Here is a 23,353-nt window from a genome sequence, read left to right as displayed (position 1 = left end):
GCTGTTCATGTTTGCTTAAAAAGAGGTTGCTACAATGATTACTTAATAGATCGATTTTTACTATTCAACCTTACTAGAAATGCATCAGGCTTAAATGGTACCACTAACAAAGCTGGCCACAATACACTAATTGCAATTCCTAACAATAACCTTCAGTTCTTTCCAACTAGTCTGCTTTTTCTTGATGAAGTGATTTCTGTGACTCTTTATCCAGATGTGCCACTCTAAAGCCTATAAATCTTCCTCACCTCTTTATTTTCTGTATGTTCCATTTAAGTTTGGTCAGCTGATTAAAAAAAGCCTCTCTTTCTGCTCACATTTAAATGCTCAGTCACAAAACATTTCAGGATGTCATCAATGCAAATACTCCAGTTTGAGCAAGAGGAGATGCAAATATGTGAAAATTTTGAATCCAGTTTGAGAAGAAAGACAAACAATTTTAAGAACTTCCCACATGGATTTCTTACCTCCCCTTCCTCTCTCCACCCCCTACTATGAAATATCCTAAAGAAATAAAATAGAGGCCCCTGGGTGGAAGTTACAAACTTCCAGGAGCTATGTTCTGACTTCTGCCTTTACAGAATGCTTGAAGCAAGTAAAAGTGAAACTTGCACACCAGAGACCTGCTCTGTCTCTTCCTCTAGCTCAGCAAAGGTATAAACAGTACCAATGTCAACAGCTAACAAAACCAAAACCTCCAAAACTGAACATATCACAATAACCTCGGAAGTCCCTTGACTTGGAAACATCCTTTAAGCACCCTGACAGAGGTGATCTGAACACAGATTTTATACACCATCCAGAGCAACCACAGTAAACTAACAAGTGGTGTCACCAAATCCATCATGCCAGAAATTCCCGCCCAAAGTCTGACAGTTTCACAAGTTCCCTACTGGGAAAAGCTTTGTCCACTGAGCTTTCAGTGTCATATCCTTTCCCTAAATTAGCTCCTATAACACACTATATGAATTTTAAAATCTGTCCTCAAAGAAGCTGTATTTCTCTTTTCACAGAGTATTAAAAAGACTTCATCTCATCCCAAGATCTGCATTGCCCAATCACAGACAAAAGACATTTTAGTGTAGGTCTTGAACTTATGCAAGGCCAAAGAATTTAGCCTTTCATCTGCCAGGGCTGCTGGTGTCAATACAAAAGCACCCTCCTTACACCTGTAGAGATGAAAAAGTACACAGGTTTCCTCACTTCCAAATAAAAAATAATTTTAAAAAATCCTTACAGGAACAAAAAGCATATGTGAAATAGGAAAGTTAGTTAATTTTCCCTTCAAAGTCATGTTATGAGCACTGCTCAGAATCCAACAGAACAGAAAGCGTATTAAAAAAAAAGGATATAATTTCTTGGCTGAACATTCTGGGTGAGACCTCCAGAACACCTCTGGCTCTTTAACTTAGAGACAGGGAAAAGCTTCAGCAATAGGACTTCCACAGTGAAATACAGTTCTCAGTGTACTCAGCTTCTCTGGCAGGATTCATCAGTGACCTTCACTAAAAAAAAAAGCAAATTCAAGATTTCCACAAAGACCTTGGCTAGACTTGGATCTGAAAGTCAAGTGATCAACATGGAATTACTCACAAACTACCACTTCCCCAGTATTTTTTTTCCATTTAGCTTACAGTGTCCTCTTCTCCTTCGGAATCTCCTTGTAAAGTAACCTTGGTAGTAGGGAGGCTGCTGCCCCCAAACACTCTCAAAGTGCAAAAGATCACCATACATTAACACTGATGTCCTCTAAATGATGCCTTAAGGTCTATCTGGTTTTTTGATTTTTCTAATTTTTATAAGCTTTATAAGTAGTTATATAGTAGAAGTAGATTTAGAAGCAGCAGCATTTCATTCCCTTACCCTTAGCACAGAAACTCTCCAACCCTATTACCCCATTCTATGCTCCCCATATCAATTCTACCCCCTGAATTCCAGTAGAAATGTTTAGTCTCTCTTTAAGACAGGCCTATTCTGTTTAGAAAACACTTGTACCTTGGCCTAAACCGCAGAGTACAGTCAAACTCTGGGTAACTATGTGCCCCCTGTACCCTGAAGAAGATGAAGATTGACAAAGAGAGGGTCTCAGAGACCCCAGCGCCAATTCCCAAGGGGTGTAATCGAGGGTGGATCAGGGCAAAAGCCATGGGGTGGAAACATCCGGGATTGGACAGACAATATTATAAATTGTAACATCTGAACAGAGGGACTTACGCGCGTCTTGTAATCTTATGCTTAGGCACAAATTAAAACCCTTTCCTTACCTCACCTTCGAAACTAAATTGTCTCGGGGTTTTTTTCTCCCTGAATTTTCTTTTAGGTATCAAAAGGAGAAGAAATTAAAATTATGGTGCCACGTGATAACTGACAATCTAATATAGAAATGGCTATAGAATGGATACAGAAAGAGTAAAGCTCCATACCAGGAAGTGGTTTTGTCCAGCATAACAAACACACCAGATCTTGCCTCTCACTTTAACTGCCAATGTGAAATGGCAGGAGGGAAAATACACAGCAAGAAAGACTTGGAAGAGGATGCAAGATCTTTGAAGCTGAAAGCACCTAGCAAACAACATCATCTAAAGATGATCACAAAGAACTAACCAGACTGAAATGTGACAATCAGAATTCATAGAGATAAAAAGCATGGATAAAAAGAATCCCCAAAAGAATAAAAGGACAAAGAAAGGCATTCCAGCTCAAGTACTTAGAGAAATAAAACATGTTTTATATGTCATGGTAGTGACATGTCACACACTGTTTTCCAAATGTTCATAATAGTATTTTCAGCCTGGTAGCCTTTAAACACACACTGAAGAACAGCAAGAAAATGTATTCAAAGGTCCTAAAATGACAGCAATATACTTTTTTAAAGCTGTCAGTCTGCACCTACTGTGTGATTACAGGAGGATCCAAACAACATGGCTTCAAAAAAGTAGCTTTGTTGGTGATATTCTGATGCACCTTCCAAGCACCTGTGACAAAAGGCAGTAGTCTCCATAGATTCTACTTCTCTTTCTCCTCCATGATGATGCAATAATGAAAGACTGGTACACCAGTTTACATTTGCTTTTTAAGTAAAATTCTGGAAGCTATGACCTGCAGCTGCTTCTTTTCCCAGAAAGGCATATCAGTAGCTGATCAGGATCTCTCCTCAGCTCTTAACAGAAGAAACACCACCAGATCCAGAGCCCACTACATCTTCCACACAAAATGCAGTGTCAAATTTTGCCCCTTGCAGACAGAACTGAGCAAGGAAGCAGATCATTAAAAGTGGTTATTACAGGATCAAGTCAGAATTGTGATGTCCTACATTAAAAGCAAAGCAATTTTAAATTGCCTACTATATGAGAGAGATTAAGGTAGGCTGGACATAGTAACACAAGTGAAGCCTAATAGTGCACAATGTTAACCACCTTAATCTTTCATTAAACATAGCTGCTAGTGAGGGAGCAGTCAGAAATCTGGCAGAGTTAAAAAAATAACAAAACTATTCCAAGAACAAAACACAGGTAAGAAAGTTGGCTTATCAGTTTATGAGTTATATGTATTAAAGACCGTTTTACAAAGTTATTTACAAATAACTTATTTTGACGTCTATAGATTTTAAGAAAGAGCAAAGTTTGCAATGTGTTCTAAAGTTGCTATCTAAAAATTCTCTCTCCTGAATGTTTAGGGTGGTTCATGTACATTTTTCAAGTGTATTTTATCCTTGATCATTAAATAAGCATATAGAGCAAATTAGCATCAACAGAGAGCAATTTTCCATGTTATAACCTCCCCCCAAACTCATGAAGTGTAAAAAAGTGACAATGAATTTAATAATTTTCTGCGATGAATGACAAATGTTATCTGAAAGACTACAACAAACTAACTCCAAAATGCTATCAGAAATGTCAGTAGTTAGCTCATTGGGGAGGACTTTATTAGCATCTCCTTAGGATACCCTCAACAAACTGCATTTTTGTTGGGATTTTTTGGAGGTGGAGGGGTGTTGTTTTGGATTTTGTTTGTTTGTCTTTATCTCTAAAGAACACCTTAGCAGAAGCTATCAGCTTTGACAGAACACCAAAATTCTGGCACTGAACCATAAATTGACCATTACCATAAAAAGAACTGCTAAACGAGAAGCTATGTGCTCAGTATAAAACTAATTTCATGCTTTCAAAAGCACACAGTGGCTTCTAGCAAGATAGTGGCCCTGGGACTTGCAAAGACAGATTGGCTAATACAAATGGTGTGTGCTCCTGATGCAGTCTGCTTAGCCAAGCTTTACATGTACTGGCAGTAAATGGAAATTCTCGAATCTTCTGTCAAACAAATACACACTTATCTATAACTTTGGAGCTGAAAGCTATAAAACAGCTGCCTCATAAATATATTTAGCAGGAAAAAGCATGAGCTGTCCTAGTTCCTCATAAAAAAAACCAAAAAAAACCACAGCAGTCTTTACATAGTAAGCACAGACATTTCTACAGCAAGAAAGAAAAACATTTAAATAATATTTTTCAACATTTTTCCCTATTTTATTAAAAAAAAATATTACTGTCAGCATACGCAAATATAATCATAGCAGGTCTCACCTCACAAACTAAACATATTAGCAGAACAGCAATGCTTAATAAGTAACTCAGCTGAACTAATTTTTTGTGTTCTGCTATAGGTGAAATTCTCAATAAAAAAAACCTTTTTTTAAACACATAGGTACAAAGTCTGTTTAGTTTATGATAATGCTCCTTTCAAGCTTAAAGACTGACTACTAGAACTTCACGGACTACCTTTAACACACTATCTGTTCCCTTAAATAAAACTTGCTGCACTAAATCTCAAATTTAACTGGTTAGGGAGAAGCGACACTAATTTTATACCCCTCTCAAAGCAAGCTGTCAGTGCAAATGAATTACTGGAAGCTATCCTGGGCATGACAGGTCATAACTTTTAATATTAACAATGACAGACATATCTAAGATGTCAAATCCAGCATACAATTTATTTCATTCTTTACTTAGTTTATCTGGAGAATCCGACAGCTCTTGTGTTTCACACGTCACTGTAACTACACTTTGAGAATTAACAAGCCAGAATGCAAGTTATGGTAAGAGATATTTAGTCACACTGCTAATAAGATTCTTTTTACAACAATAACACAGCATCACTAACATTCAAAAAATATTTAAAATGCATAGGAAGTCACCTACTGGAAAGATGCCCTCTGCAAACAGCAAGCAAGGAAAGGGAGCTTGCCACATATTTAGTTACTTTTTATACTGAAATAAGAAGAGAAGAAAAAGATGCATTACATGCATTGCCATTTTTGTTACCCTTTCCACTGGAATAACTAAAACAGAAATGACATGCACACAGAAATAATGCCAAACATGTAACACTTAATGTCGTAGCACAAAGCAATTCAGTGAAGTTTAATAATAAAAAAGAGACTCACCTCTACTGGGAAGTCCACTCCACATTATGGCAATACTATTTATGCAGGTTAAACAGCAACCAAGTTACATAAACAAAACTTCCAATATGTGACCAATATGATCTATGGTGCTACAGAGTCTTGGCTCCAGCCCTGATCATCTGTGTGACAGTACACTGTTATACCAGTGCAGCCTCAAACCTTCCCAGATGCCGGCTTATTGCATTGCTCATTGAAAATCCTTCACACGCTGGCAACATTTTAGGGAAGGACAAGCACGCTCTGAGTCATTTGTAAAGAAAGCAAAGCAATTTCAGTTCTGTATCTTCATGCGTACCGAAACACAGAGCACTGTCAAAGTAGAAGTCTGCGTGAATTTATGCTGAGAATCAGGCAACCCAAGCCGTCATTATCAATGCATGGAATCAGCCACAGTGTTCAAATTCAAACAAACCACAAAAAAATAAAAGAATATGATTATGAAAGGCTCTACAGATTCAGCTCCAAACCACACAGAATGAGGAATCATCTATCTAGACTGTGTAAATGTTAAAAATAGCTCTGTCTTTCCTACAATGAGCACAAGACAGAGGAGAATCAGCAGCCTGTATTGTGATGAGGTTCGTGATTAGGAAAAAAAAAATCCAGCAGTAAAAATTAATTACTTCTTACAGTTTTTTAAAATAAGATTAATTCACAATTATGCAAATGAACAAATAAGTACTTTTTAACCACATAACTGACAAACTCTATTCTACATTAAAAAATAGGATATTAAATAGAAGAATAAATATTTGGATGAAAAAATTCAGAATACTGACCCAGCTAAGACCTGTATGGTCTACCAGATTAAGTACCTGCACAAAAAAACCACCAAAAAACAAACAAACAAAACCAACAAAAAAAACCAAAACCCAAACAAACAAAAAAAAAACCCACTAAAAGCATGACACTACATGAAGAAATGCCTTTGTCTTTAAAAAAAAAAAAACAGTAATTTTTTATTACTTACTATGAAAAACGTCCATGGCTTAATAAATTCATGCTCTTCCTACTCCCACACAGACTTCTCACTCTGTAAATCTTTTTGTCTTTTTAGGTACTTCATAGGCTTTCTTTCCCAAAAAAAGGTAAGAGGGCATGTGTCACTGTGCATACTCACACAGAGAGACACGCAGAATAAGAATCAGATGTAATCATAACTAGGTTTAGTTTAACATGGTGGTTTTTATAATAATACCTGTACAGTTTTCCAAATATACTGCTGTGTCATGAGACAACTATGAAAGAAATTTTGACAGGATCTGATCCCAGATGGGGAAACTCACCATACAGAGACAATATCAGTTTTTCCTTTTGTGAGATAAAAATAATAAACAAATCTGACTTTATTATTTTAATTTTTCAGTAGTTTTAATATAGAAATCATGATTACAAATGCACATGAATAAAAAAGTCTGCATTTATAGATTCATTTTCATCTCAGCTGTCTATCTACACCCATAAACTATGGATCACATCCTTCCATGAGACAGTGAAGAAATCCTTGCAGCAACATGAACTCAACTGATTTCAGAAGCTCTCCAGGTCATTTCCCAAACTGTTTAAATGACAAGGGAGATGCTCCAACCAGAGCAGAAGTTGTATCATTACCACTCCTGCAGCCATTCTCAGCTTGAAACTATGGCTGGTGAGCAGCTGTATTTTTGGTCCTAAACTCTAGAACATCTGAGTATCTGATGTCTTAAATGCTGGTTCTTTACCACAGCATAACTGCCCTTAAAGTGAGATTAAACTCTCCAGGAAGGAATTTTGCTACAAGAATATATTTATGCAAAGTAGTGGCAAAGAATGCCAAATGTATTAGCCAATTTTATTTTGAAATCCTTTCACACTTCACCCAAAGTACCACCCCCATAAACAACTTTTTTTCCATGCTAGTCATGTACTGTTTGTTTGCTTACAAATGTCATTCATGTGCTCTCCAACAAGTGGAGGCTACAAATGAATAATTGGTTTGATAGCCTTTACCAAATTCAGAAAAGTTAGGGTTTTCTATTTGCCATTAGGGAACTTTTGAATGTTTTGCTCTAATGCAACTTACCAATTACTTAAAAACAACCAACCTCAGTGAAACCGTAATTTTCCCATCTTTTTTCCTGAAGACTACCAGTGAGTGCACATATCATCTACTTACTATTTTTATTAATTTTACCATTACTTTTCTCAGTGCAGCTACTCAAACACAGAACCAAGTATTATGGATACAGTGTGTAATAACTGACAAATAAGAAAACAACTTCAATATCAGCTCTGGCCCTTGATATTAACTCTCATCATCAACATTCTGTAAGGAGTACCAAGCACATCAAAATATAACAAATCCCCTTAATTTCAGAGCAGCTAATCATGATCCTGATGGGTCCCTTATGAACTCGGCATACTGTATGATTCTATCATGACTTCTGTGAAAGAAAAATAGCCATCACTTATAAATACATTTCATATTGTAAGAAAACTGCTAACTTATGTAGCATCACCTATTTCTTACGTAAAAGGGGGAAGAGACTCAAATGACACAAAGAACGTGGTACCATCTACCAAATCCAATCCTGTTCAACAAACCACTGAATAAGAAAAGAAGTCAACATACCCTGTAGATAGAAGTGAAATACTAATAGTTTCTCAATAGCCCTCTAAGCTAAGTTGCATTCCATGCACATAACTCTTTTTGTCATCATTGGTATTATACTGCAGAATGTAACAGTTTTGCTTTTTAGCAAAGGAGTCTAATCTTTTACAAAAGAAAAAGGGATTTTACTTAGAGTAGAATAGCAAAGTGTGGAGCAGCCTCCCTCTCTAGGGGGTAAAGAGAGGGGAAGTGACGAGGACTTGCTCCACTTTGTGCCCTCACAACAGTGCCTTGAAACTGCTTTCCAAAAGCTTGGGCTGTAGGCAGCAGACATGGAGGGCAGAACAAGTGCTGACCTAAAAGCTTAAGGTTTTGGCATAACACAAAAAAAAAAGAGTAAGACCACAGTGCTTTCTACTATCTTTCTTCTCCTCTTCTCTACAGACTTATGCACTAATTCTATAGCTATGCATGCACACATTTAATAGGACTCAGCTCACAAACTTTTTCAAGATACTTTTGATTGCTGCTTACCCTCCCTCTGAGCACGTGGTAGAACAGTTCATAAAGATCTGCAATAAAAATCAGATTATTCTTGTTCTGGTTTTAGATTAATGAAAGACAAACATTGAGAAGGAATTGAGGACCTAGATTAAAGTAAGAAAAAATTCTGTCCTCCATCACATTGGCACAAAGCAGTCTTAGATGACAACTAAGCTACCTGTCAGAAAGCTAGTCTTGGACCAGTTAAGGATTCAAACTTATATACAAAGACCTGCACTTAGGATTAGATTCTTCTTTCAATAACCAAGGAAAAGTTCCACTGAAATCAGAGCAATGCACTGCAGTTTTGTTCTGTTACGACCACCCATCATTTAATCCTGCACTGACCTAGTCATCTGGCAAGCTAATTTCTTTTAAAAGAAATTCAATTTCATTTAAAAAAAAGTCTTCCTTGTACGCACAAGGCCAAAAGTGGGGATGTAGATTTAAAGCTATCTGGAATATTTTCAGTATAATTTCTCAACATCTACCAACAGTCATTTTTACCTTTTGGCTGAAGACACTATTCACACTTTCTATCTCTATATATTTAATTTAGAAAGCTAATATGCAAGTTAGGTATACAGTCTATGGATCCTATGAAATATAATTTTGAGCTATCAATTGTAAGCCTCCCTGCCTCTACTGACTTGATAGGATGCCTAGACTTCCAAATGGTATTATTATATGGCATTGCACAAGGAGGCAAAGAAGTTCTAACTTCTATTGCCAAAAGGGAAAGAAACCTTGCCTTCTCTGTTCTCCCTCATTCTCCTCCCGTGCCCAAGACTACTGTTTTACCTTCTCCATTCCACTACCAGGCCCTTTTTGAGACCTGATTTAATTCACAAACACAAACGAAATCTAGTCATTTATTTATTTATTTATTTATTTGGCTATATTAACAAATCCCTGGCTGTCATTGCTGTGAACCAGATCACACAACTGTGTGTTTATTATCTCCCAGGAAATCATCCTGTAATTTTTTCCTCAGTACTGCAGGGTTAATACATTAACTTGTAGGACTGTTCCCTACAAAGAATGATATTGGGTACTGCATTTCCAAAACTGTCCTGCAAGGTCAGAGATTGCAAGAGCAAAAACACAGTGCTGCTACTACAACGCACTGACATCCCAATCACACCTCCAGCCAGACCTCCAGCAAGACCTTCACACTGGCATTAAGGAGTGCCACCTGGGCCCTAAAGCACATCTGGTCTTTAAAATAGCCCAGGACCCAGGAAAAAGTGATTCTGCTGTGCCCACTTGTAAATTTGGACACCTTATGTAGCAAAAATGTACCCGTTTCCAGGATCTGTAAAATTTGGACTTCAATAGGTTATTTCTAGTCCACTTAAAACTACACCAACCGTTCCCATGTTAGCATGGGGGCAAAGGAGAGAGAATCAGGAGATTCACTAGGAGATACCAGGGAACAAACAAAGAGAATTCGTGGAGCAAAATCGGTGTCACCTCCAAAGGAGAACTGGGAGGAATAAAACGAAGTCATCCACAAAATGGTCCACATATATTTGCATATATCTGCAAACCACTCGCAGTTATCCCTATCAATAGCTCAGTTAACAAACGAGGCTCAATCGAGCCCCAGAGGCAGCAGCCACGGCTCGTCGCTCCATGGCCCGGGCTGCAGCACCATCTCGTGGAAGCCTTGCGATCCCGCACTCCCGCTGCCTTGCCAGCCTCCAAAATACTGCCTCCCTCCTGTCTTCATTTCCTGAACAATTAACTCATTAGCTGTCTCTCAGCAGAAGGGAAGCGAGCAGTCTTGATTTAGCAATTAGCCAAGTTCGTACCACACTCTCCAAAGTGGTTCCGGCCCCTCTGAGGAGCGGATACTTGAGCCCTTGTTTTTAGCTGTGGCAAGTGGGGTTTCAGGTACCCCACACAGCTGTGACCTGCTCCACGAGATTGCCGCTTCAGGCTCCAGCAAGACCTGCTGATGAAAAGTTTTAAACAAGCTCACTCCAAAATACATTTCCCCAAGGTTGCAGGAAACTATCCTTTATTTTCCTTTTTCCTTATAGGAAATAACTGAAAAAAAATTACCAATTTAAGCTGCAAAAGCAAACACACCTTCTCTCTTACGTTCCTTTTTTTTCTGGCAACAGCCTGTCCATACATCACTTATGCCTGTCACAAGTGTAGGGATGATCCCTGGAAATGGCATTGCTGACAAACTTCAGCCTGAGCTGCAGTAAGACATGATGCATATGACTGGTAATGAACAATCGCTAACATAAGCAATAGTGAAGGCTTTAACACCATGTGCAATATACTGTGTAAGTAGAATACTCTTTTTCAAACACATAATTTTCAACACCAATGTAAAGAAAAGGAGGAGTTCAATGAATGGATCGAATCACCAAAGTCGCCTGATGTAGTCAATTAATTTCTTGGGTTTGGCAACATAAAGGAAAGCAGCTCTAGAACTTTATTTTACTTGCTGTGAAGTAATTTAAATTGCATGTAGAGATACAATAGAAGGGCTTCTGTATTTCAGTAATCATGTAGTGAGCCAAAATAAACTAAAAATAGAGTAAGTTTTTCAGAAAAATATGTTGCTAAACATCTTTTTAAATCCTGTGACCATTGTACTCTTACTCTAAATATAGAGAAGTAACTTTAAACTTATCTCTAAAGAGATATTTAGACTTTAACTATATTAAAGCCCCTCATCTATACACTGTAGAGTATTATTGCCAGGACCTGCCATTATCAAATCTTAATAAAGGTCAACCCACGACACACTCCAATAGTGGTACAACAATGACTGTTACCAATTACTGAAAGTTACGAGCAACAAATTGAGGTTATAGCTGTAAAACATAGTGGAAGTCAAAAATTAAAAGGATATTTTATAACAACCTGGGGCCACCTGTCCCAGAGAGGACCTCCAAAAAGAATGAATATGAAAATACGTCTCATGACTCCTTTGTGTTCATCTCCATTTAGAAAAAAGTCCACCAAGAGTCAAGGAGTCTAGTGTCAGGGATGGTGCACAGACCAATTCTGTCACACAGGATCAAGACAGTTCTGGCAGGTCTGTAATCCTGGTTTCTGTACTGTCAATGAAAATTTAGTCATGTGTATTTTACAGTTACCTTATCTTCCAGTGGGAATATTATTAATTTCACATTCATTTTATGAACACAGAGGAAAACTCCAACCTTACATTAGCAGGAACATTTGCAAAAAGTTTCCTGAGGTGTGCTGAGCTTTTCACTTATTGGTTTGTTAAAAGGGTAGGTAGTTATAACAGTGAAGTATGAGAGGGGCTATTACTTCCTTGGTATGTAGAATAAAGTCTGTTCACTGGTGAGGTGAGATTAATATAACTGTTCTCTTACCATCTACACAATTACCTCTGTTCACAATGGTAGCTCAAGAAATGGGGAAGGAAGAATTCCATTACAAGCGGTAATAACACTCCAGAAGACATGGATTAAAACTGAGCCTGGATAATGTCAATTTATAAGAAAATTACTTTCTACTTATTTTTGTAAGGTGTTCTTTGAGAACTACATTTCAGTAAATCTTGTTCTCCTACTAGTTCTTAAGCAGTATATTAAATCGTCTACACAATCATAATAATAAACTGTTTATGCAAGGCATTTCTTTCTTTTAAATGCTATGAGCACACCATCCTTCAGCTATGAAGAAAACAGAATGCCTATTTCAACATGCACTGGATAGACCAGCGTAACTAGGACATAACTAGGATATAGTCTACTATAGAGATCGGTGAACAAAGCACAAAGAATTTCAAGTGAATGTCAAGTCCTAAGCTATACAGTAACTCCAAAGCATGTGCTTCAGCAAACACAAACGTATTCTGAGCATCAAAGCTTTCTTTAAGCAGTGGTGCCAGAGCATCAGCTGTGATCCCCAGGAATGAGAGGAAAGACATCAGATGAGGAGGTTCAGCTACCAAAAAGCAACAAAAATATATAACGCAAACATTGAAAATGTTTTCTATCAGCACACAGATCAATCTTAATTAATCTATTTTAAGAATGCACACAATTAATTGATCTAGATGTTATTCAACAGGAATTTAATCTTATGGACCACAGGTTTTACGCTAGTGATACCCTTACACTACTTAGTTCTAAATCAAACAAAACAATACTACAGACATCAAAATAAGTCAAATTCAGTTAACAAGAATCAAAATCAGAAATAACAAAAAGCTAATTCCTTTAATGCAGTTTGACTGTTTCTATACAAAACAAAAGAACCCAAGGCAAATGCCCTCATGTGGCTAATAATAATTAAAAAATCTTTAATACAATTCAGAAAACTCTTATATGAAGATTTGAGATCTGTTATATTTTTCTCAGAATAGCTATGTGAAATAAAATAAATAAATAAATAAAGCCCAGAAAAACACATTATGTGCTTTTTCTCTTTACATTATGCATGCTAAATGCATTTTGACCAAGCATTTGGGACCTTTGTTTTGCCCAGTAAGTAAATGGTCTTATTTTAAATTACTTCTCACTTAGAGGTCTTTTCCAACCTAAATGATTCCATGAATAAGAGTAATTAAAACCCTGGCAACTGAAAGTAAGAATAATGAAAGGGCCAAGCCTGTAAATTCCAGCTCTCCTCCTCCTCCATCTTCCTACTACTAGATTTCTTTTAAAAAGTTTCTCCTCTACACACAGCATCTCTCCAGAACATTATTTTGGGAACAAAAGCAGGTGACAAAATTTGTAACTATTTGGATCCACAACAGTTACTTTTAAATAGACCATATCTCAGGGTACAACACAGTAATTAATCACACATTAGTGCAATATTGCCTCAATACAACTGGCCTCACAGGAAGAGAAATACGCCAACAATTCTGAACATGGTAAAATATTATTAACTACTAGTATTAATCTATATTAAGTTTAATGCTTTTGTTGGGTGGGGAAGGTAGATCTTAAAAGCTTCCTCAGAATTCTGGACCAAAATCCAACATCTCAAACTAATTATGTACCTGTGCTTGTACTTGCAAACAAAGTGCCAGGAGCTGTACTTGTAGGGAGTTTTCCATTATTGAGCTGCTTCACTCTTTTCAGGTGAGACTTCCCATTGTAATGAACTTGAGCTTGAGCTGCAGAGTTCAGCTGTATATTGCACACTTCGCAGAAGGAAAACAGTATCTTCTTTTTTTCTTTACTTAATTGATAATCCTGTCTGTCGTTCCTCAGTCCTTTTTCTTCCAAGACCCGCAGAACAGCTGGTTGATTCATAATCCCATCTTCAAAGACGTGGTCAGGAGTTAATGGACGCTTCATACCTATAGAGCAAAGAGACTAAAGTGTTACTAGAAGACAACTAATTCTTACTATTAAAACTGCATTTTCTTTTTTAAAATGCTACACAGCACGAGCCAAAGACCAGTTCTAACAAATAAGCTTCCAAATTGCAGAGGTGTTGCTTAATATAGAAATACATGCATTTTTGACACACCAGAGCTCAGAAATAATAAGTTGGCAATATATCACAGTCTGTGCACAGCATCTTGCAACAACTCATTATTTTGTTCTGCAAGCTCTCTATTTTAAAGCAGATTTATTACTGCATCTCTAGCAGAGGTTAAGATTATTTTCAAATACATTTCTTCCACTTTACTAAACACTGGTTCCAGAGCTCTTTACTTTCCAGTGCCCATAGCAGTACCCACTGCCTCAAATACAACTATTCAGCAAAAAGGATGCCAACAAGAGACGTTACGGAAACAGTGGAAGACAGCAGACTGTTTTAATGAGACTAATGAATGCTTTCCACTTTTACATATACCCAAATCTTCAGCCTTCATACAAGCATTGTATATTATCTATAGGAGTCCATCAATACCTTCACAATTCAAACTATTGTACAGAGAAACACCAGCTAGAAGTTAGTTTTGTGGGAGCTACATGAATACATGGTAAATGACAGTCCCTGAACAACAATCCAAGAGCCTGAAATATTAACTTACCCTAGAGAATAAAAACGTCATTGTGACAAATGAATCAAGCTGCAAAAAGAACAGTTTTATATAAATGTGGGGAAGGTGTGTATTCCATTTAAGGTGTGCTGCTAAACCTGCAGATAAGAAAAGGTGGGGAGGAGAGGGGAGGCACGGCTCTTTATAAAGGGGTCCAGGGTAACTCATATAGAAAATATTTCTGTTTTCTTAGATATACAACTTGCTGTCTACACTTTATTCTTTTCTTCTACTACCCAAATACTCTGGAGGGCCAAAGGCTGTCTCAGGGAGCTGTGCAGAAGAGCAGCTCTTGCCAGGCAAGAGTGCACACATATTCAGCTTTCAAAAGCAAAAGCCTTCAAACACAAGGTCCCTTTTTCAGCCTGGGAACCAGAGCAGCACAGAACTTTGTGTACACCTACCGCACTGTTAGGCAGGAACAATGAGAGACACAAACAATGAAACCACAAGCAGTGCTAGCAATCCTCCCCAAAACAACTGTAGTATTCACAAGCAACACTAGAATACTCCTCTCATTATCCAGGTAAGTATTTTACCATGATAAAGTCTGCTTGGTTCTCTGGCACAGGTATGTAAATGGAGAACACTTCAGAAATAAGTTCAAGTCATTTATACGGTGGGATAGAGCATCTCATCACATTCCTAATTCTAGCTCATGTTTAACATTTTAGTATTTGTACAGATTCCCCCTCAAATACAATTCACTGACCAAGTATTCTGAGTTCATAGTTATGTATTTGTTTCATACACCTGACAGCTCTGTCGTCAAATAAACAAAAAAATATAAACAATGCATTAAGATATACATCACATCAAATAAAAATAATTATTAAAAATAATTGTAGAGTACAGGTACCTAATTGCTTTTAAAAACAAAATACTGGTGATCCTGAAAACCTAGGCTAGAGACTGCCACACTAAATCATTTAAGCTTAAGTATCATATTTCAAGGCCAGCAACCAAGATCCTTGACTCAGCTGAGCTAAGATGACATTTTCATCTGAAAATTTAATCTGCTTAGGGCTTTGGTATTTGTTACTTTTTAATGTATTTTTATACCATAAACAACCTCCCCTACTGCCTTTGTTTTCTGTAAATTTTTATTTCAACAGCACTGTTATAGGTTTTATTCTCTGAAGTAAAAGATTTTGAAACAAAAGTATTTTCATATTACATGATTTTACAAGTTGTACATACAAACATAATTATATAATGATAAAATAGGTAACATTAAAGAATCCTGCCTTGTCAGAAACCTCTTAAGTTTGACTGCAGAAAGAAACTAATTCAAAATATAATTCAGTAATTAATTCAATTATCTAAAAGTTCTTAATGAAACTCAGTTGATTTGGATACATTTAAAATTGGCAGAGGCAAACATATGCATTAGGAAGCTGTGTGGACCAGAGGGCAGACTGCTGGAGCAGACAGCTGCTGTTGAGTACCTGAAACAGCACCAAAGCCTTTCCAAGGGGGCTTATTTTGGAAAGCACCAGCCTAGTACTGCATTAGCACATTATCACTGCAGCATGAGATACAGACACTCCTGGACCGCATGATTTGGTTCTGCCAAAGGAAAGAAACCTTGGTAAAGTCTGAGACTGTTCAAATATGAACTAAAGCAGGGTAAGTGTGGAAAATAGAACATCTGCCTCAAAAGTGTACTCCTGACGTCACCACAATTGTTTTTAGTACAGACACACCCAGAAGGAACAACTGAGCGCAGCAAGGACTCACACACTGCGCCTGCACCCTTAGGCATCCCAGCTGCCAGTCTAGAAAGGAAATTAACCTTCAAACAAATAAAAAGAAATCGCTGCCCAAGTTTCATTTTTGTTTTAACAAACAAAATAATTATAAACTCACTTCTACTACAAAGTGCTGTCTTAGTTGCATACACAGGACAAAGGAGTCCTTGAAACAATCTCTTGCTAGTAATTTAAGAATTAAAAAAACCTGAGCTGAAATTTTAAAATAACCCTCGTTGCCTAAAGCTCTGCATCTAAATTAAAAGGTGGCCTGATTATAAGCAGCAATGGCTTCCCAACAATTGATGGGAGCAGCAGATGCAAAGCATGTCTGAAAAAATACCTACCCTGGGCATAGGAGGGCTTGCGGCAACATACTCTGACTGGTCCAACCCTGGGGAGAACCTGTACGTGCAGCCAGAGACCCAACCGTGCCAGCCCTCAGAAGTCTGCCTGTTCCTACAGAGAAATCCCAGCCCTCATCTTCCTGGGATCTGGAGACCTGAACATTTGGTAAAGCAAATGATTTGTGTTGAAAAGCTTTGTTCAGTCCCTTCTACAGGTTTTTTTAACAGAAAACGTTGGTGGCAAACATGCACCGAGATTTTAAAGTATGCCCATCTTGCACACAGTAATACAGCTTTTACTATAACCGATCGCTTCTTGTGGTGTATGTATTTGTTCAAAAAATAAAAATGTTATTGCATGCAAGGAAAGTTTCCATTATTTTCAAAATTTTCTCTCCTTCCTTTCTTCTTTGAAGTTTAGGTTGGAAAAGTATACCTTTGAAAATCTCCACTGAAATGTCCTGGTTCTAGAATATACAGAACAAGTACAGTTCTGCACTGAGTCAGTGTTAAGAATCTTACCATGAATGTGGTTTATCTTGTACAAGGTAACCTTTCTTTAGAAGGCTATGTGAATGCTTTAAACTTTTATGAAAAAACTTGTATGTACATGTTAAACTGTAATTGAAAAAAACCAAACCAACCAACCAACAAACAAAAAACCCACAAACCAAAATGCTTGAGCTTTTTCTTATTCTCTCAAATTTATGCAAGCAAACATCTGTCAAGTGTCTTTTTCTTTCAAAAAGAGCTTTTCGCTGCAGATAAATTTTGAAGAGTTCTGGATGATACTTGTTCTCAGTCGCCAGGAGTGAGATATGAAACAGGGCCATTTCATCCTGCAGGTTCACACATAGCTCAATAACGTTATCATGTAACAGAAGCAGCTACTTGAGACTACAGTCAGTGAACTGAGAATAAAGAGAAGTTACACGATCATTATATTCTGCAAAACCAAAAAGTAATTTAGAGTAATAGTTATAGATCAGATTGTGAAGTATTTAGAAGTAGATTTAAGACTAAAAACAATAACGTGAGTTCATTAAAAGGGAGAAAGGATAGAAAGCATCATATGGACAAAATACAGTTGATCAATCCTGCAAGCTCACACTTCTGTATAACCTGAATGCAGCACAGTGTAAGCCAAGTCTTGGCAGTAGCTCATACATAACAATATCCACAAATTAAAATGTCCCATACAAAAAGGACACGATTCTGTGAATCACACTGCAGTGACACACACAGTACACAGGTAATGCTATATCACTGTAGCTGTATTTACTCAATGACTAAGAGGATTAGACCCAATTAAAAATTGAAAGGTGAGAATGTGAAAACAAGGGGAAAAAAGCAGGAAACACAGAAGAGCATCCACATATCCAGCTGAAATGATCCAGAAAAATGTAAGCCTGTAGAGGGATTTTATGCCATATCGGTCTTTCTCTTGCAAAAGTAAGTTCTGATTCAAACCAGATATACTCATTTTTATTCTGATCAAAATCGTAAGAGGAAGCAATGCAAGCATAAGACCTTTTCAGGTATTTGATAAGCTGTGACCAGACTAAACAGGCTGTCCCCCCATCACATTTCCTCCCCAGTACACAGAACTGATCTATCTGAATAGATTCTGCAAACAACACTAGAACAAGAATAAGTTAGTGATTTATGACACCACATTAAAATTCTTAGGTGTCATGAGATACCCAGGATTTTGGAAACCACATCTTCTCAGCCTCTTCCAGCTGGCAAAGAAATCTAAGCGTGGATATCTTTGTACTTGAAGCTCAAGGAAATTAGCCTTTCAATTTGGCTAATTTACTTTTAAACAGAGTTGTGCTTTCAGAGGAGCTGCAAAGAAGTATTATACATGGTACACTGCTGTAGGTGAGAATGTGCAAATCTTTACTCAAAGGAAATAAGCTTTGATTATCCTGATGAATTTGCGATGGTTACACAATGCATTCTTTTCTTGAGTGCTGGTCTAAACTTTTGCAATGCACATTCCTAGTTAGCTGATACTTCAAAGAACCACGATGCTGGAAATGTTATTAGACTGCCTTTCCTCTGTGGATCTTTACCAGGTAAGCAAAATAAAAACTGTATTTTAACAACTTGCATATGAGCAAGAAGAATTTTCTCCTTTAGCCTTTGGAAATAGTCAAAATGAGTTACAGAAGACATAGGAACAAATATAAAAATCAACTGGCTTTCTAGATTGTTACATTTCCAAAAAGGTTCGTTCAGACATCTGGAGGGGGAGGAGAGAAAAAGTGCTGTACTCCTCTTAAGCAACTCCTATGGAGAAAAAGTATCTATGCAGCTGGACTAGTGAAGTCTGCAGGCATGCCTTAAGAGCTGTAGCCTCGCACTGGAACAAGTATGATTCCCTAGTTCCTCATATCTCTATCATAAAACACTTATGCACACCCTTCTCCCCCCACCCCCAAAAAAGAAAGGAGAGGAAAAAAAAACCAGAGGAAACAACCAGCTTGAATACCTCCAGAGCATTATTTAAAAGAAACTAAAAGAAACTCCCTAGAGCTGCTTTTCAGAAGTCTTATGACCTTTCTTACATTTTTAGGCAGTATTTCCCAAACATAGATAAACTATCAAGAGACATATGGTTTGCACCATCTGGGCAACAAGTTCTATTGGGATACTGTGGTGAACAGCATATGCATAGTGCCTTGTGTGCAGTATCCTACAGTGTTAAAAAAGCACTAGAGACTATTTTGAAGCCAACCTTGAAAAATCCCCCATATGTTTAAGGGACCTGTTTCTTTCAGAAGATGTGTTCCCCTTTCTTTCAGTACAAACTAAAACAGAGAAATGCCATGTTTAATCTTCATCTTGTTCTGAAATTCCTCAAGGAGGCATCATATTCAGCAACACCTCTACCTGTCAAACTATTTATTACCCACCCATACACATTTGATGAACTCTTTGTTATGTCTTTCATCTCTGCTCCCAAAATACATGAAATGTTTTAATTCAAAGTTACAGTAAAAACCGTATGGTTCAGGAAAGTAAACACATTTTTATTCTTTAGGACAGGTAAAGAATAATCAGTCAGTCATGCTATACTGACCAAACCAGGCTAAGTAATTTTTTAGCTTTTATTTTGCTGCTAGTTTATCAATACAAAGAGGAATAGAAAATCAGCTTGCTATCACTGTGCATGAAAAGTTTTGAATGGTGTAGTATGACAAATGGCTGACAGCCTCTTCACTAACACATTTTAGAGTATTTAACATTTGAAGGAGACTCTAAACTATAAAAACAGATGGTTGTTTCACAACACAAACATTAGCTGTTCAGTACAAGGTAATTCAGAAAACTGAAAACATTCAAGTAGCTAGTATTTTGCTTTGCTTTACACTAGCCTCGAAATTTTCCATGTTAAAGAAACCTAAAATTAGACCTACTGTATAAGACTGTGAGCTCAGCTAAACTGGAGTAAATAAAATCACTCTCAACATAGATTATCACTGACTCCGGTTGCACGTGCCAATGTTCATAGCTCTGATTATAAGGTCCTTTCCTGCCTCCATACTTACAGATTTCTGGCATTCTTAATATTAACAAGAATACAAGAATCTATTTACACATCAACCTATTTGCCAAAGAGATAGATCCTCACCTGACATATCAGACTGCTGCCAAGCAGGTTAATCAAGTTTGGAGTCCAGACAGCTATCTTGGATTATACTTCAAGAGGAACAGATAGTTTTCCAGAATTATCATAATATGATTTTGCTTGATGAACCATTTGACAAGTTGGTGCCTTCTACTCAGCAGTCTGTCATTAAGCCACTACTTACCACCAGTGAACTGGCACTCTAAGTACTCTTAGCTAATTGTAGAAGAATATCTAAATGCCCAAGGTGTCCAACGCATGGCTTTTTATATCATTTTAGACATTTGTCCTCCCCTACACATACATAAGCCTATTAGAGACAACAGACCTTCCAGAAAAATGGCACTCAGCTCCCTTAGCTTTATCTATCATCAAGTCTGTTGAATAAATCCACGCAACATGCCCAATATCCACACTTGCTACCCCTAGTATGCTATCTGCAGCATATTCAGTCGTGTACCACATGCTCCAGTCTGTGTTCTAGTGTCCTCATTAAAAAAAAAAAAAGTCCATTTCATACCAACCATCACTGATTGTCAGTATCTGGTCATATTTACATCCTATTTCATCCAGGAACTCTAGTTTTCTGTTAAAGACCTAAATCCCAAATATGCTGTGTTTCTAAAGCAACACCCAGGAAGAAGAAAAACAAAAAAACCAAACCACACCTCAAAAATAGACAGACTTAAATGAGTTCTTTGTTGGAAAAAGGCAGGATTAAAACATCACACATGCCAAAATGCCAAGCAGACACCAAAAAAAGAGTTAAAAAATAGATAGGATACTTTTAATAGGTTGAACATGTGAAAATTACAAAGCATTTTAACAGCAAATCCTCAAAATTTTAAAAAGCTAAATTTTTCAAAGTAGAAAGGAGCAAAGTGAGTTTTCTTATGTGCATTCCCAATTTTACCCATTTTCACAATCTGCTTCCTTGAGACCAGGGAACCGTCTATAAATAAATTGAATTATACTGCTTCTAAGATAATTTTCTAAGACTATTTCTTAAATCTCTAGAGTTCTACAAAGTTTCCAGACTGGGATTTTTACTTTTATCTTTCAAAATATTAGATCCAAATATGCTTTTAAATCAAAGGATTCCTTGTATTTCTCCATAGAAAACCATTAAATAACACAAAACTTTAATTAGATGGATCTTCAGCAGATTTTACAACTTAGAAGGGCTGAAAATAGACTTATAAAGGGAAAATACTGTAGAGAATATAGTTTGAACCTGCCTTTAACAATAAAAGGACTACAAAAAATAGAGTTTTTTAAAAAACAAATTATTTTTCTACATTTAAGAATAATCTCTTAAAACATAAGATAAGCTAAGACCAACCGCTTAGCAAATGGGTTTTAACTGGAGAAGTGGTTCAAGATGTAATATACTTCTAGTGAAGCATCTATTTTAATTTTAAAAAAAAAAACAACAAACCCTGTTCAGGGCATGAACTTGTACAAATAAAGACCAAAACCCACTGACATAACGTGAGGTTCCTCCGGGGTATTTGTACGTAGCTATTGTTTTATCTTGCTTGAGCATAATCACATTTGAAGAGTAAAAAATCTTTAGTTGGTCTCAGGAAGCAAAAATCATTTCCTACCTTTCTTAAAAATATCAAGAATTCACCTGAGCATAAAAGGAAGTCACAACAGAAAGTCAGACCCGGTAGACAGCTGTCTTGTTCATAAGTCTGACAATAGTAGGAGATGAATATAAGTTGCACTGGAAACCATTAGTTCAGGGTAAAGCCTGGTAATGCTGTGAAAGTGCTCTTGGATACAAGAACAAGAAGTTTGAGGATTGTGTGAAAATAATAGCTGGGCATGAACAAAGAACTAGCTACATTCAGAAACAGTATGAAATCCAGATATATCAGCTTGATGGGCAGCACTAAGAATATAAAGAACAGAAAACTGCAAGCACAATCAGTGGCAGTCAATGTCACTCCTAAAGTGCTCCTAAAAAGATGGTCCCCAATTAGTCATTTGTAAGAGGCTCTCAATGTCCATGTAAACTACTGATTCTCTTTTGGAACAGAGGAGATATTGAAACCAATGTTCCCTTATAGTACAAACATAAAGGGACATCACACCTGCTTTCTGTTATTAACTGCTTAAGATCTATGATCCAGTTATAAGAGAATCATCCAACTGGTAGTGACAGCCCATAAGAATAGGCAAGTGCCTCACCTAGTTTGAAGCCACCTGCAGGAACCGACGAGGTTAAAGTGAGCATTGACCTGAATTTAACCTTTCATTTCTCCTCTTTTCCTTGTTTAAAGGAACCACGACTAAGTATATTTTGTTCTAATAATGAATTCAGAGAGTCCTCTGGTGAAGTTGAAGATACAGCCACTCCCTAATTCCTCCTGCCCATACAGAGACCTGCACAGACCCCTCCTAAACTCGAGCTGCCACTCACCTCAAGCTTGAAGTGACTGTTGCCTGCAAAATCCATTCTGAATACCTGTCTTATTCCATCAAAAAATACACCCTTCCATTCATTAAAAAAAAAAAAAAGAGCCAGCTTTTTGCTAGTTTTGCTGACATTTTACACCCTGATCCAGAAATATGCATTTGCTTTCATGCTGTAAATAATCCACGCTGCTCTCCCCTCAATTATGAGCCCATTAGAGTGAGTGCATTTGCTCATACAAATTTGGCCGACAAACGCTTCTCATTTCTGTGCATTCCAGCCAGTGCAACCATACTATTGCATTAATCTAATTTGGCTTTTATAAACTTTTAGACATAAAATGTAAAGGTTAGAGTTAAGCTGGACAGTAGTACCTGAATTAAGAATTCATGTGAGAGGTTGTTTGGGTTTCTTCCCTTTTATTATTAATTTGTATAAAATCAGTATACTATTTGCATATCATACTTAATAAGAAAAAAACACTTGAAGATACTCAGCATCCCAAAACATTCATACCAGAGGTCCACTGGCAATTCCAACAGCATTAAACTGCATAAACATTTTTAAGCCCTGCACTTTTATAGATATTCTACAC

The 23,353-nt window shown here is 37.1% G+C and overlaps 1 protein-coding gene across 6 annotated transcripts in view; it reads right to left on the bottom strand.

The window, feature by feature from the left end:
- Positions 1 to 23,353, bottom strand: part of ZNF385B (zinc finger protein 385B) — a 166,446-nt gene that overhangs the window by 120,539 nt on the left and 22,554 nt on the right. The window contains exons 1-2 of one of the 6 annotated variants that reach the window (XM_027678442.1): positions 5,444 to 5,487; positions 5,199 to 5,267 (exon numbers count right to left, since the gene is read on the bottom strand). Coding sequence is in view for 2 of the 6 variants with exons in the window: in XM_027678433.1 (XP_027534234.1) it covers positions 13,606 to 13,906 (301 nt within the window). In the remaining 4 variants the exon portion in view is untranslated. Of the gene's footprint in view, positions 1 to 5,198; positions 5,268 to 5,443; positions 5,944 to 13,605; positions 13,909 to 23,353 lie in introns of those variants that run through there. The other 5 variants (XM_027678438.1, XM_027678433.1, XM_027678435.1 and 2 more) reach the window with 5 other exon arrangements.

Source organism: Neopelma chrysocephalum, unplaced genomic scaffold, assembly GCF_003984885.1.
Source record: "Neopelma chrysocephalum unplaced genomic scaffold, ASM398488v2 Primary Assembly neopelma1_44, whole genome shotgun sequence".
Lineage (NCBI taxonomy): Eukaryota > Metazoa > Chordata > Aves > Passeriformes > Pipridae > Neopelma > Neopelma chrysocephalum.
The sequence above is the reverse complement of the archived record's forward strand: the minus strand, read 5'-3'. Positions and strand labels throughout refer to the sequence as shown.